The sequence below is a fragment of the Crocuta crocuta genome, unplaced genomic scaffold (genome assembly GCF_008692635.1).
Source record: "Crocuta crocuta isolate KB4526 unplaced genomic scaffold, BGI_CrCroc_1.0 scaffold258, whole genome shotgun sequence".
Lineage (NCBI taxonomy): Eukaryota > Metazoa > Chordata > Mammalia > Carnivora > Hyaenidae > Crocuta > Crocuta crocuta.
In genome coordinates this window covers 6377635-6393386 of record NW_027532842.1, presented here as the reverse complement: position 1 = coordinate 6393386, position 15752 = coordinate 6377635, and the positions used below count along the sequence as shown (strand labels likewise).

The 15752-nt window shown below is 42.2% G+C and overlaps 1 protein-coding gene and 1 long non-coding RNA gene across 3 annotated transcripts in view; both read right to left on the bottom strand.

The window, feature by feature from the left end:
- The window catches only part of LOC144216112 (uncharacterized), a 32724-nt gene extending 32560 nt beyond the window's left edge, over nucleotides 1-164 (bottom strand). For both annotated transcript variants that reach the window (XR_013330567.1, XR_013330568.1), the window contains exon 1: nucleotides 4-164. This is a non-coding gene — a long non-coding RNA (uncharacterized LOC144216112). The remainder of the gene's footprint in view (nucleotides 1-3) is intronic.
- Nucleotides 165-1526: 1362 nt separating this feature from the next.
- Nucleotides 1527-15752, bottom strand: part of SACS (sacsin molecular chaperone) — a 39852-nt gene continuing 25626 nt past the window's right edge. Inside the window, exon 7 of the mRNA XM_077745351.1 lies at nucleotides 1527-14440. Coding sequence (XP_077601477.1) covers nucleotides 2883-14440 — 11558 coding nt within the window. The 3' untranslated portion in view covers nucleotides 1527-2882. The remainder of the gene's footprint in view (nucleotides 14441-15752) is intronic.

The window sequence follows — 15752 nt, the reverse complement described above, 5'->3', positions numbered from 1 at the left end:
TACCTCCCGATTGCATGGCCAGCCCCCACGACCACGGCCACTCCCCAGAGACAGATCTCTTCACGGATCCGTGTCTGCGCCTCCTACTGGTCCTGTTTCTCTGGGAGAACCCGGCTCAGCGCGACTGAGGACGATCTTCCCGCATTGCTCCAGCACTACAAGTGTTACCCTTGAGCTCTGCGGAACACTGGAAGTCCAGAAGAGGTCAACTGGCATTAACGGAAGAGAATCCCACACACCTGCTCATCAAAGCTGTGAGCCCCTCTTTATTTTATTAAAACTATTTGAACCTTTTGCTAGCANCAACTCTGCCTGCTGCCTTGGAAACTATGTGGACTGCAAGGGTCTCCCTGAGTTCCCCAAGGACCCTGTGAATGGCTCAGCCAGCCTGCAGGGGACGCTTTCACCCCTCACTCATCTGGCTGCACCCAGCGTGGCCCGTCTCCTTCCTGGACCGCAGCTGCTGCACACACGGGCTGAGTTTCCCTTTTCCTTTTAGTAAGAAAAAGCAAAATAGGGGGAAACTATAAAATAATAAAATACAAAAATTAGTTCACGTCAAAAATTCCCTAATCCTGAATCTCAAAATCCAAGAATCTCCAAGAATCTGAACGCTTTCCAAACACGTGCTGCAAGACCTGTGTCAAGACCTAGCCCTAAATGAAGGTGAGGTGACTTATCATGTCTGTGTATTCAAGTTAGTGTGAGTGTCTGTAGGTTCCACTGCAGAAATGTTAATGTGCTAGATTCAGGAGTGCTACCCAACCCCGATGGGAATGGCTGTATTAACTTTCTAAAATCCAAATTCTGAGATGGATTTGGATCCAAGGGTTTTATGTAAGAGATTACGCACATGTATTTAAAAAAAAATTAGGAAAAAAACACCAAAACCCCAAACTACCTCAACTAGCACAATGTCCAGACAAGGTTTTCTGTGTAAATTTTAATATCAAAAAACAGTAAGATATGTTCCCCGTGCTAAATTTGAGTTTCTATGGAGCAAGCTCTACTCAAGACCGTTCCAGACAGCTTGCGACCCTAAATTTGCTAAGCCCCAGGACAGAAAACTCTTAGCCCTGGTCTACCTAGCTTTGAAGACCTGTGCCTCAGGTATAATGCTGAAACTTTTCCATTAGGGCTCAGGTGTACACTAGCCCCAGACGTGTGGCCCCCTGCTGGGTCAAGGTAAATATCAATTCAGCCTCTACCTACAAGAGAACTGTATGTACTGTACCCACTTGCAAATGTACACATGTATACACATATATACAACCCTACCATATGTATCGGCTAATCATATTCCCTAAAAAGGAAAAACAAACTCTTAACGAAACCAATGAGCACCTAATAAACCCAGTATATATCAAGTACTTTATATTCAATCATAAGAAAAGAGCCTACCAAAATTCCAATATAAAATGTAATAAAAATCCATCCTAAATATTTCCAGTAAACACACACAGATGCACATATCAAAAGTTTATAGAAGATACTAAGTCTGATGTTCAGGAAATACGTTACAATAATTTCATATATACATTTGCTTTATTAAAAGTACGGCACTTAATATAATAGCAGAAATAATTACATAGCTTCACATCCAGAAGCAATACAATAATGGAGGCACAAACATTCCTTATTATCAATAAAAGTAAAAAAGTTTGAATATGTCCCATAAGCCCTTAATTGCATAAAATGCTGTATTTAGCATCATTTACAGCCGGCATACTAATTGTCACTACCTCTCTTTTACATTCTGCCAAAGAAATATGCCAAAGTAAATACAGTAGCAGAGGGCGCTCAAGCATGAGAAAAATCAAATGTCAGGTCCGAATCATTCGTGGGGAAAGTGCAGTAAACTGTTACAAACTACTGGATATTGTCACAATGATTTTACACGTTTCTTTAATGTCTTCCAAAGGAAAACCCGAGGGACTCCACTAAGTGCCATGTGGAAAGAGAAGCTTTGTTTTAACCGCAGCACCTTTAGACAACAAAAGATTGCATCGTGTTCTGTCACACTCTATAAATTATGGTACCTGTGGAAAATATGTACAAACAGAAAGCGAATGTTCCAACAGTTGATAAGTGTCGTTTTGGTGAGCAGTCCTTGGACGCAATATTAACACCTGGTGACAAGGGCTGCCACCATTATGGAAAGTCCCGAGCTTTCCATAATGGCCTTTTCATGAAACAGGAAGCCTGTAAACATAAGGTGTAGGGAAAAAAAAAAAAACACTTAAAAGAAAGATGTAAAGTGCACTCGGTGCACCCTAAGAAGTACTCTCCGCATCCTCTTAGTCAAGTAATATTCAGGATTACAATACTGTACCATTTTTTAAATGTACTGAGTATTTAAGATGAAGAATTGCAACAAATTCATAATCAGAGCCAGCTGATGATAACGCATCTAAAAGATGATCCAATTAAAGAAACAATCAGCTCCAAAGACTTGATTCCCCTTATTTGTTTAAACCAATGAGATTCCAGTGTTTATACAGCCTTCAAAATACCATGTTAAAGACATGAAAGTTAACTCCATCCTGATCAGGGACATACACAGACTCTCATCGGACAAGCCGCTAAAGCTTTGGTTACATAAAGTGCAGTTCACTAATGTGCCATCCTAGCCTTTCAAATGCATCTAGCAATTCTGCAGCTCATCGTCTTCACAACAATTTTCTTTTAAGGTCGGTTAAGGTCATCTGTTGATATGCATGTTAACAGCAACTCCACAGTTCTTCCCATGCAATCTGCAATGTGCTTTACAATTCTTACATAACTAACGGACAATGGACCTAAGGACGTACAGCATTCATACTTGTGCTATGACACAGTCAAGGTCTGGCTCTGCTTTTTTTTTTTTTTTCCTTTAAATACCTTCACACTTTCTGTTGTATAAAATTTTCAAGTTTTATGATGATACAGGCAGTACATTCCATCACCCTCATAGCAACCTCAGAGGTGAACCTGTCGTTTGGGATCTGCGGGAAAGGAAGCAGATCAGGGTACCTTGTTTTTAAACTGTCCACACCATAGGCCTCCAGCGTGTGGACATCATTTGTCAGTCCTTCAAGCTGCTGACTGTATTCCTCTATTTTCTGTGCGAGTGCGGTGGGCTTTACGTCTTTATCAGACTTCCCTCTGACAGCATAGTCAGCGGCGATCAAAGCTAACTTGGTAGAGAGGTGACATTTAAAGCACACCCATTCATTGGCGTTTTTATGGAGGTCGTTCCTGGCAGCTGAAAAATTAGCTCTGGCCTGTCTTAACCATCTACGCGCTTCAACCGGATTGCCAACTGACTTGAAAGTGGGAGGGACAAAGAACCTTTGAGAGTAAGTCTGTCCAGCTGAAGGTGTGCTTTTCTCTTTATTTTGTTGTTGCCTTTCAGATTTATGGCTCGTCGCCTCTTGATTCCACGAAGTATAAAATCTCTGAAACGAGTACTTGTCCGACTGAAATCGGGATGCTGAGGTTGAAAATGTTCGCCTTGATGTTCTGTCTGCATTTTGGTCTAGAAAAGCCTGCTTCTCTAGTCTGTTGATTTCGTTCTGCAAATGTTTAAAAACTTCATTAGCAATGTCATGATTCTCTGGATTTTTGTCAGGGTGCCATTTCAAATACAACCGCCTAATAATCTTTTTCCTTTCTGATTCTGGAAGCTTCCACGCTTGCTCCACCACAGATGTCACTTCTTTTAAAATTTCTGGCAAAGAATTCACCTTGAGCTTTTTGGGGGACTGATGCTTTGAGGATGAGGTCTTGTGGCTCTCTCTGCCGGAGAAAAGAGGAGGAATGCTTCGTAGACCAGGGGCTAGGAACTCGGTAGGGCTGGTCGGTGTAGAAGGGGCACTGTCTCTGCTTTGAGAGCTTTCCTCGGGCCTTGAAAACTTATAGAGATCGAGAGAGCTAACTATTTTATATTCGCTGTAACCAATATCAATCTGATATATCTTTCCCAGAAAACTAGAATTATCAGCATCTTCTCTCTCAACTTCTTGTACAATAATTGCGTATGTGTATGTTGGCTGGTATGATCCATAGATATCACCACCTTCAGCATCAACAAGGTATCCAACATACTCTCCCGGGTAAAAAACATTCATTGGATCCATAAGCAGAGTATAATGGATTTCAGCAGGTATTGGAGTGCCAGGCATTGGAAGTTCAAGTTTTGATGGTTCTGAAGAGTCGTATTTAACCCCTAAACTATCAAGCTTCTCACTGATCCTGTAAATATCATTGCAGCCTAGCATAGCGATTAAATACGAAGTGTCAGATATCAGGTTGTCCGTCGCAGACTTCAGCGTCATGGCCAATGCTAACAGGAAGTTAATGTCCTTGCTGTCTGAATGCTGTATGTATAGCAGAATCACTGCGTTGCCAAATCTCTTCAAAAAAGCGAAAGTTTCACTCCTGCTGTGGGGGATAGGGTTAAAACCTTTAACTCTTAGAGTGGTTTGAAGCTTTTCAAAACAGGACACTTTCAATCCCTCTCTCAAGGCTTTGCAAAGTCTTATGGCTTTTTCTTCATTGGCCAGGAAAGCATTGTCATTTTCATGCTTCATGATTCTAATTAGTCCTGTGATGAACTGTTCTGAAGACAAGAGTAGCTGCAATCTGCCCTGAAGAGAACACAATGCTCCAAACTGACAAACTTTGGGAGTCTCTTCATCTAGCTGTTCTTCAAGTATACTGCTCAGTAAACGAGGTCGAAGTTTTTGAGGAAAAAGCATTATCAACTTAGTATGGAAGCCATGGTCCTTCCCTAAGTAGCACTGGCTAAGGTCAACCAACATCTGCACGCCAATGTTCCCCTGGATTCTACTTTTGTAATGCGGTGCGTCATCGAACACTAAGATGCTCGACTTCACCAGTCTGCCATCTTGGCTTGGAAGGTAAAGCGCGAGGTCTCGTACATTCTCGAGATCACTCCTCACCTTGACCGAATCGTTTTGCAGGCTCTTGAACAAGCCGGAAACTACTCTTTTAACCGTGCGCATTTCATTAGGATCCAGTTGTTTTCCTTCTGAATTTTTGAATATGCGGCTCAACACTTCAACATACTGCTTGGTTGAAATAATATCTTCAGTACCGAGGTGTTTGAACAACTGGTGAAACGTGCCTAGTTCCAACGGTAGCTTGTACAAGTAAGGTTTAAAATCAGATTCGTATTCTAGATTTATCACTACCTCCTCGGGCTTCAGGAGTTTCCAACCATCTTCCACCATCACAAAAGCAACGCCCCGCAGCTGAAACCGAAACTCCCTTTTCTCTGCACTGAGAAATTCATATATGCTCCTTAAGACCTTTGCTCTAGTTTTTACCATCTCTTCATCCAAAGTCGTTATGTTGCATATGTTTCTGCAGTTATTGATGACCTTATCAAGAGGAGGATCCAAGTTAACATTAAGCATACTTAAAACCTGTTCGAGCTGTTCTTGTGGACCGAGGTCACTACCTTCTTGTTCTCTGATGCTCAAGGGGGTGGCCTTCTCTGGAAGGATAGGACAGGAGGTCCATAAGAGCTGGAGCACATCGCACTGCTTGAATTTGGGGTTTACCTGTGCTCCGTTGAACTTTATGAGAGGGAGTGTTCCATTGACCTCTTGATACTGAGGATGAAATCTGATGAACTCCGCAGGGGCCCGCTCAGGACATAGGAATGGTATGAGAGACAGTTCTTTCAGGAAATTGCCGGATAACAGATCCATTCGTTCTTGGAATATGTGATGGAGGAGGATATCGACTGTGTTTTGCAACATTTCCTTAGACCAGTTTTCCGTATTAGCTCTCACACTGACTTCCTTAGCAAACTGCAGCAACTGCTGCTGAGAAAGTATGTACTTTAGCCCAATGTTTCTCAAGAATTCCACCCAGGAGGCCATAAACGTGGCTTGATTTTTGGGCTTTATAAGCTGTTCCAATTTTTTAAAGAAGTCCTTGGGAATAAACAATTTTTCAGGAAGCATAACCTCAAAAACTCGCACCGTTCTATCATAGAAATGTTTTGCTTGCTTTAGTCGGCTGTTGGCATCATGGATTATCAATAAACTTTCCAGTTTTTCAAAAAGTTGTTCCTTGATCTCTGACAGTTCCTCAATACTCGATAGCCTATTCTTAAGATAGATCAAGTGCTCCAATTTTGCATCGTAAGAGAGGTTTTCAATTTTGGGTAAGAGGTGTTTCAAATATACCTCAAGATCATCTACGGGTACACAGCCAAGCACCTCATATAGTTCTTTTAGGTGTATTTTTTCTTCAAGAAATGCAGATGACGACGACTGTGTCCATTTGTCCACTTCAGCTGAAGGAATACTTTTCGTGAGGACGTAGCATGTTCCAAATTTTGCGATGCTCATGTAGCGACCGCTGATGGATTTGTAGCATGGAAGGGACTTTAAAATTTTTATGTCATCTTGGGACATCAAGTGGCTGAGATTGCAGTTGAAATACATCAAAAGTGCTTCAAAGTCATTTTCTACTAATTTTTCAGTTCTAAAGGTTGACGTTTGGACCATATAATGTAGGGCCTTTAAAATGCTGGCAGGGCTCTCGATGTTTGCAGTGTGACGGGACAACAGAGGAACGAATGCACTATCCTTGGAGCAGATTTTGTTCAAAGCAAGCTGGATACAGCCAGCTTTCATGAGCGCGTGAAAAACTTTATCGCTCTGGGCATTTGGAAAAACTGCAATGTGCATGAGACTCAGAGGAAGCAGAACGTCGCCTTCAGGAACCACAAGCTGGTTGGCTGAAACGGTGAACTTTGTTCCCGGAAGCAAAGCCCAGTCCTTCAGGGTGTCGACGACAACATCAAATGTCGGTTGTGTTTCTTCTTGATCTTCCTTCACATTTACAGACTCACTGATAAAATGCCACGTGTTCTTAAGCCAAGACTCGCTCGCAAAATTGTCCTTCCACTTTGTACAGTTTTTGGTCTTATACTCACGAGGCAACACAGAGGATAACAGATCAGCAAAGCTGGAGATGTCAAACACTTTTGCAACCTTACAGTTCAATAAAATAGTACTGTATTTCAAATATAACGTGTTCATGAACAAGTCTTTGCGGGATGGAATCAACTCATGGTACGTTGTTAGAAACTTGGGCCGTTTGGCATCAAAGGTTTGCAAAACACTGTCTAGGGTAATGAGAAGGGGAAGGCCCTCCACTTCAATCTCGTTTTCTTCTGCGTCCTTGAAACAATAATCCACTAAAAGCTTCAAACTATGAAAAAGCTTTAGGTTAGTCTGCTGGAGACGACAAGGCAGTTTCCCAATATGGCAGTTAGTGTCAGGAGACGAAAACGTCATCAAAAAAGATCTGACGTCGGCAGGGGTGACATAGCTCACAGGAATATCCGCGTCTATAAGACAGTGGTAGAGGTTGGCAGTCTCATCACAGTTATAAACCAAGTTGAAACCAATTTCTAAAAGCAGGTGTTTCAGTCGATAGACATTCTCCGCCACCGTCTTGCGGGTTGTGATGTTGTAATCTGCGTTCTTCAGGTGCTGCAGTTCGTCCTGCAGTAAGTTGTCAAAAAACGGTCTGGTTCTATTTGAAGTAGACATATTGATCCAAGTAATTATAACTGCAGAGTGCAAATCTGAGCCATCGATATTGGGAGCCCGTACAACAGGTAAAAGGCGTTTCATGTCTTCGTGGATGCAACTGTAAAGTGCCTTCACTAGACAGTACAAATCTGGTTGTAGGTCAAGCCTGTTAACTGGGAAAAATGATAAAAACTTCTTTAAAGTATCCTTCACGACATGAATGGGTGTGTTCTGCAAGACTGACAGTGTTGGGTCAGAACCAGGGAAGTAGCGCTTTTTTAGCTGGATGAGTAATTCAACGTACGCAGGGGCTATTAATGCTGTCATTAAACTGCTGTTCCAGTCACTGCGAACACCAACTCCATTATCGTCCCGCCACAGGTTCCTCCGGGCTGAGTCCAGAGCAAAATGGCCGTTCACATGGAACGGCAGTCCTGTCTCTAACGCGAGGGGCAAGAAACAGAAGGCCCTGTGGGGTTTCTTATAGTTGTGAGTAATGCAGGCAGCTACTCCGCCACGTGGAAACAGAGTGATATCTTGGTTCTTGTGAGCCGATATAACACTCTTAGACACTTTTTCCATACTTGAAAAACCTGATCGATTACAAATTAGCCACGTAGTAAGATTTCCCTCGGAGTCTTCAGTATCCATAGTATAGGTTATCTGTTGGACTGGTATGTCTTTGAGCTGTCTCTTTTTAGTAACACTATCGATTACAGACGTGTGAAATTGTTTCCTTTTCAGCCTGTCCCCATCTGTGATTTTGCCCTTTACAGAATACAGCACATTCAGGGCTCCCGTACCTTTGTCTATTTCACAAATAGAAATCTTTTCCATGTGATTAAGAAACATTAAAAGTTCGGCCCCATCTGACCGCAGTTTGTCCAAAAGATTCTGGACCATTCTGTCTGATGATGGAACTGAAGAGATTTCTGAAACTTTTGCCATTTCTGCATTACGAAGAGGAAATCTAAACATTGTACAATTGTCCAATTTAAAGTGGGTTCCCAAATAAAGATCCAGGACATCTGAGAACTGTGTCCTAAAATCTGCATCCAAATCTCTAAACATGCGTCCAGGACTAACGGATGTGGCTCCTGGTGCGTATCTGGCATGAGGATCAAAGATACACAGGATGTCATTGCCAGAAATAAAAGAAGGGCAGTCGGTAATGTGATACACAGAATTGAATCCTATTCCATACTGCCCAGTTTTACAGGGATTTCCTTCTTTGGTGCCTTTGCCAAGGTTCTGAATTCCTCTGACATCATCTTCTGTGAAAGGTTGGTTGTTGTACACACAGAGCGCTGGCCCTTGCAGGGGGGCCCACTTGTCATCAAATATTCTATCAACTGGATGCTGTCTAGGATCAAACACAAAACAGATTTCTGTGGCCTTTGCATCATCAGCATTCTGAAGAAGTTCTTTCAACATTTCCTTTTCAGAAGGGTAGGCATTAAGGATACTCTTAATTCTGCTGGTCAGTTTTTCTTTCTGCCCAAATTCCGTGCCAAGTGTTGTGAAACAGATGTTGGACGCGTACCTCTCCAAGGCTTTGTGTCGCTTTGGGACGGCTCCTAGTTTTACAGCTACTTCCCTGGGTATATCGGCATGGCAGTATTTCACAGTGGTGTCCTTTACTTTTATCCAGGGACAGTCGTTGTAGCATAAAGATTTGGCAGGGAGAAGCTTGAGATTAGTATCTGGCAGTAATATTTTGCCATAATTTTTCTCACAAAACTCTTGTTTCTTTTCTCGAATGAGACTCCATATTCCTTCGCTAATTATTCGCCGGCAAAGCTGAAAGTTCTCTTCTGTTATTTGCTTTGTCCCTTTCTCTTGATCAATAGATTCCAAAACAAGGGCGAAGTCCTCAACAGTAAATGACTGCCTCACGCCCACACTTTCAAAGAGCTCACGGAAATTATTCCTGTATTTATTAGGCAGCTGATAAAGGTATGGTGCCGCCTCAAAATTCAAGTGAAAAGACACTTTTTCCAAGTCGACGTACGCATTCTCAACTAGAATGAAGCTAAAGGGCTTTAACTTTTCAATAATCGATAGCTTCATGATTTCATTTTGCATCATCGCATCATGCAGGTATTTGTAGCAAGCATTGGTGATGTTCTCCTGATACAATGTTATCCCATCATCAACTGACTTTGCAACTTCTTTCAACTGGCTCACAACCAGATCAACTGTCGGCTTCCTCAGTAATCCCAAAAACTCCTTAACAGCCAGTGACACTGAGCCACAACCTCTGAAGGAATGCGAGTTTTCGTTCAGAATCGGCTGCAAGAGACAAACGACGTCCTGATGCTCAGCCGTATAAAGGTCAGTTGCTGCAAACATGGTTTCCGGCTTAAAACTATTACCTTTCCAGTCCAAAGAAAATCCTGCAGGCTTTGTCAGAAATGGGAGGAAGGGGATTGTTTGATATTTTGCAGCAAAATCCTTTGCCCTGGGATCCCTTATTTTTAGCTTTTCATCAATGAGACTTAACAGGATGCTACTTCTCAGACAAGCAGCGGCGTGGTCACTTTTATTAATTTCAGCCACGGACTGTGCACGTTCCAGCATGTCGTCCCATAAGATGTCATCTTTGGCCATACCTAGTTGAACCAGCTTAATCAGAATGATGGGATTAAGGTAATCCTGAGTGGAGCCATAAGGAAACCGTCCATCTTTAGTATCAAATAACTTTGCGACGCGTCCTTCAGGGTGGATTAACCTGGAGGGTAAAACCAGAGGATGCCCCTCCAAAGAGCAAGGAATGCATGGAGTGACCCGAAGAATTCCTGAGAACTCATCGATTTTTTCATTTAGAACAAAATTCATTAAAGGATCTCTGAGTTCTGCTTCAATTTCTTGAATATTTGGGAAAAACACTTCAGAAAAAAACTGCTTCTCTGAAAATGTATTTTCGAGCAGTATCTGTTTGCACCCAGCTTCTTCAAATCCCGCTTTTACAGAAGAAGGAAGTTCAACAGCACACAGGTTTTTTGAGCCAGTCTTCTTGAGGTATTTCAAAAATATCTTGAAGGCCGCTGGACCAACATCTTTCCTTTTAAGTATAGAGTCATCTAGAAATCGCACGTTCTTCATGGAGACCCACATAGACCCATCAGAGAAGACTTTGGTCAATTCTTTCCCTTTTCCATGAGCTATGTCTTCATAAAATCCTTGGCAAATTACAGAAAAATCATCATGAACTAATTCAGGATCAGGCCACACTGAGTAGTAAGTATAATCCATTAGCTCCCCGTTAACAGCCAGGTCACGTAGGACACTGAGCGCCTCCAAGTAAGCTTTCACGATAACGTGCCTCATGAAGGTGGTATTCCATCGTCCTTTTGTGTCCGTCTTCCAGATTTCTTTTCTATTTGAGGTAACAGCAAAACACCCGTTGATGTGAACTGGCAATCCTGTTTTTATCCGTAAGGGCAAATAGCAAAACACTTCTCCCACATGTGGTTTCACAGCCCACTTCTGGTCCTGGATTTCTGACAGCAGAACCCCGACGGCCCCACAGGGAACCAGCCCCAGTCTTCGTCCACTTTCATTCAGGGAAAACTTCAGAGCCTCTCCTGTGTCCATGCAGGTACATATCAGCCACGTGGTACACTCCACTGTTTTTTGAGGCAACTCATCTGATGGCTTTTTCAATTGGCCAGCCTTCGCCATTTCAAAGAGAGCTGTCAGGTCATCATCTGGACCTCTAAAAAGTGGGGACTGTAAGTCAGCAATCCTTCTGAACACATGGTGAAATTCTTCAACTGTGATCTGAAGAATGCAAGACGACTTTGGTGCATCAGCAGGAAGCTTTTTATTACTGCCGCTGCAAGTCTTCATGAGCCTCGCGGCTTCTTTTAAAATACTTAGGGCAGGTGCATTCACTGCTTTGGAAGAACAGGGCTTTTTTTTAATTACTACCGTGTCTTGTGCTAAGCTGGGATTTGTTTCCTCAATTTTCAAGTATTTCAAATACATGGAGTTCACGCTCTGAGTGAAGATGATAAGCCTGTGACCACAGAGACTAAATTCATCCACAAGAGAGTAAATGTCTGCTGTGTTATAGCAGGTACTACTAACTTCACTCACTTTTGCTTCCTGTTGAGTTCTAAAGGACAGTCGGAAAAGAGTTCCATTGTAGCTGTAAGGGGCTTCTACAGTCAGAGGCAACTGACAGCCAAACACATCTATAAATGGTTTGAACTGATTAGGAAATTTCCTAAGTCTTTTCTGTTGTTTACTCCAATTAATTTTGATCCCAGGATTAGATTTGTCTTTAATGTGTTTACTGATATGGTTTATGTTTGGATCAAACATGATCATGAATTCTCGACTCATAATGATGGGAATGTCAGTGATGTGGTACACAGAATTAAATCCAAGACCAAATTTTCCAACTTTGTCAACTTCTTCCCTCTTTAAAGATTCTCCTAACCTCGTTATGTTCACAAAATCTGAATCTGAGAATTGAGAATTGTTGAATGACCAAAGAGCAGGTCCATGGCATGCTGCCATCCCCGGGTCTAGAAGATTCTCTCGAATGTCCATATTTCTTCGCATATCGATCATGAAACTGCACTCTGTTGCATTTGCATCATCAGCATTTTGAAGTAGTTCTTTAAAAATGTCTGACACCGAAGGGTATTCTTCCAGAATATTTTTAATTCTTACCGTAAGTGGCTCCCTCTGACCGGACTGCTCAAATCCCATGTTTTCAGGATTGATCAGTCTTGTGCTAAGGCATGGAACATTCAGCCATTCTGCAGTTTTCATGGGTATGTCCTCATGCACCAGGATGATCGGTTCCACCGAATCTTCCAGTAAGTCATTGAGGTCGTCGACTTTGATGTCACAGTAACAGCATTCGTGAATTGGCTTCATGATAAGTTTAGAAGGATTTTTGCTATGATGTATAGGAACTGGTGTGTTCGCACTTGCTGGAATCTGATTGCTATAGAGCCACCTGATGATATTCAACATAAGATGAAGATTTTGTTTGCTTTCTTGATCGCTGAGTTCTTGGTCACTTTTCAGATATACCTTCTGAATAACCATGGAAATATGATCTGATGTCAGCTCTTCTATTGAACCACAGACCTTAAACAGTTGGTGGAATTTTGCCATGGTTTTCGGCACGCTGTGCAAATAAGGCTGGAGATCAAGGTCATGGAATGGTTTTATCACAGCTTGGGCAAGGGGACAAAATTTTTTGCCGGTCCAAACCCATGGAAATTTTAAAGCTCTGAAAGCATCCTTCCCTTCATTTAAGTGATCGTGCATGAAACCGTAAATTTCAAGCAAAATGTGCTGGAACTGGTAGTAGTCTTCATCGCTAAAGGTTTTTGAAGTATACCAATCAACAACAATTTTAAAGTGTTTCAGGACCGCACTGATGCTCGGTTTCGTGAAGATGCCCAAAGCTTTCTCCAAGTTAACATGGACGCTCTCGACAAGAGGAAGTGACGAGCCAACCAGAATGGCATGGGTGACGTCACACATATCTGGTGGGGCACAAAGGTCACAGACATCACCCTTCCAGACTAAAGAGCCTGGATAGTTTGGTGGCCTCTCCTTGCAAGCTGGAACCCATTTAATTTTCTTCAGGGTCACCTTTCCTTCAGATGACTGCAACAGCGTATGATTCTTGTTCAAGACAAGTAAGAGGGTTTTGGCTTTCTTTAGAAGAACCTCCTGATTTGGACAAGAACTGACCTGTAAGGCTTCAATTTTTTTGGCTACTTGCACGACATCAGCTTCTTTGAGGCTGGCTTCATTTTTTAAGCCGATCTGTCTCAAAGAATGAAGAATATCTGGTGAGGTAAAAGCTGAAGGCGGGAAGCAAGTTTCTTCTTCACTAGAAAAGAGATCCTTTAGTATCTCGAGATCAGGATCAAAGAGCTCCCCTGCTGACACCATCTGCTGTGGTGAAATCTCAATGAATCTTAATGGTTTTAACCAATCGAGCACATTCGGATTCTCATTTTTAAGAGAGGACAGATTCTCCAGGGTCCATAACATAAGGTGTGTTAGCTCATCGTGTGAATAAAAGGCATTTTCAATATCTTTTAAAATGAGTTTCAAGCAACTAGTGGTCTTTAACTTCTCTATTTTCAACATGTTTGCCAGGCGGATAGTCGCTTCATCACTACTGTCTATGACAGAAAGCGAGAGTCGCAGGTCTGGTGGAAGGTTGGCGGTGTGGTGCAAGACCTTACAGCCTCTCAGTTTTGTGTAAGAAGAGATTCCCTGACCAGATAAATGGTTAATCCGCTTGAATATGGGCAACTCCTGGATTATTCTTTTCTCTTTCTCACTGCTGTCAGTTAAACTCGCTAAAAACTTCCTCAGGGCATCTTTGTGTGTCGGAAGGAGCGAAGCTATCTGATTACACAATTTCTGCAGTGGCAACTTCTCCATTATCTGCAGAACAGCGCTCGGTAGTGGCGAGTGAATGTATTTTTTAACAAGTGGATGCTGAATGGAGGCGTCTAGTTTTTTCAGGACAATCCCTCCAAGTTTTTGTACAATATCTGCCAAATATTCAGGCAGCTGCGCTTCCGATGCATCATCTAAAATGACTAATGATGGAATCCTGAGTCTAATGAGTTCCACACATGCCTGACCTTCTTCTAGCGTGGTTCTGGGAATCAGGGGCAGCTCATCAAATAAAGTCAGATCCTCTGAAAAATGTATATAGAGATGCTTCCAAACCATTTTAAGCCATGAAACAGATGGGTGATTTTTGTCTTCGTCAAAGGGAAACCACTGAACAATCAACTCTCTGCCAGGCCAGAATGTGTTTGTTACTTCTTTGATAAGACGAGCAAATCGTTCCGGATTTAGAAGCTGCAGCTGGGTACACGGTCTTCCTGTAAATCACACACAGACACGTTATAAACACAGATAACTTTGCTCTAACGTATTTAGCTTTCTATTCTTGCAGACTACATAGTACCACGAAGCCATTTTTAGAAGGTTTAAGTACACTGTAAAAATGCAGACATTCGACATAACTGGGCTAAAATGGGTTTTACGTAACGACAGAGAATCTACATACACGCCTTAATTTATGGGAGAAGTAATTCTCTTTGGAAAGTGCTTATTTTAAATAAATACATAAAATGCATTTACATGCATTTTAAAAATTATCCTATAGTGTTCTACAAGTGGAATCAACATGGAAAATAACTTTCAGTGGTTATCTGTCCACAAATAAAAGCATCAAGGAAAATGTGGAGAAAGCTTAAGTAGGTGCCGTTCTATTTGTTCTATTTAAGGGTAAGTAATTTATATGCAAACGCAATACAAATGTCCCTTATTCATGTTTCCAGCAGCTGCTCAGGATGAAGGGAGGGGGATGAGAATGGAGTCCCAGTCTCGGGGACCAGCACTCTCTGAAGCCGAGGCAGTGAGGAGACTTCTAGAGTTTCCTTTCACTCACCACCGAGATGTGGAAGGTAGGTGTCACTTAATCTTTTGGGGCCCTGAATTCTCTCATCTGGAAAAAGGATGGGGGTGAGGTCCTAGGTACCAAGACTGCTCTGTCTACATGCCCCAGCATAGACCACATTCACAGCTTTCCCAAAGTAGCTTCTACCTCGCTTCCTTCTTACTGACTAAAGTGTGCTTGTGCTCTTCAGAGCCCTGGGACTTTGCAGAAATGCTTCGGGGACAAGCAAGGGAGCAGCCGGGCCCTGCAGTGAAGGCAGGGCTGTTCCCCACCAGGTGGCTCTACTCCGAGGTGGTTTATAAATGAGACTAGTAAGATTCTGTCTAGGGAAAAAGGTGTTTGCTGATGTTTAACCACGGGTCCAGAAAATACCGTTCTAGCTTATAAGTGGCTTGTGCATTTAGTGCACAAGCATTTGCACTAAGTGCATTCAGTGTCTCAGAGTATTTACAACACCAATAGGAAAAAATGTTTAAATAACACTGTATACCTAAAGGTATGTGTTAGCCCACATAGAGAGCAAAAGGCGTCCCAAATTCAATCTTCTGGAAAACTCACAATTTTCTTCCAATGTACATACCATTTCTAGACCCTTAAAAGACTAATTTTGAAAAAAATTATAAAAGCGGGCACACCTCAAGCCCGTTGAAACTCTGGCTTATCACTGTGTTTTAACCAAGAAAGGACACCCTTGTCTCACAGCCTTATACCCCAGGAAGATGACTTTTACC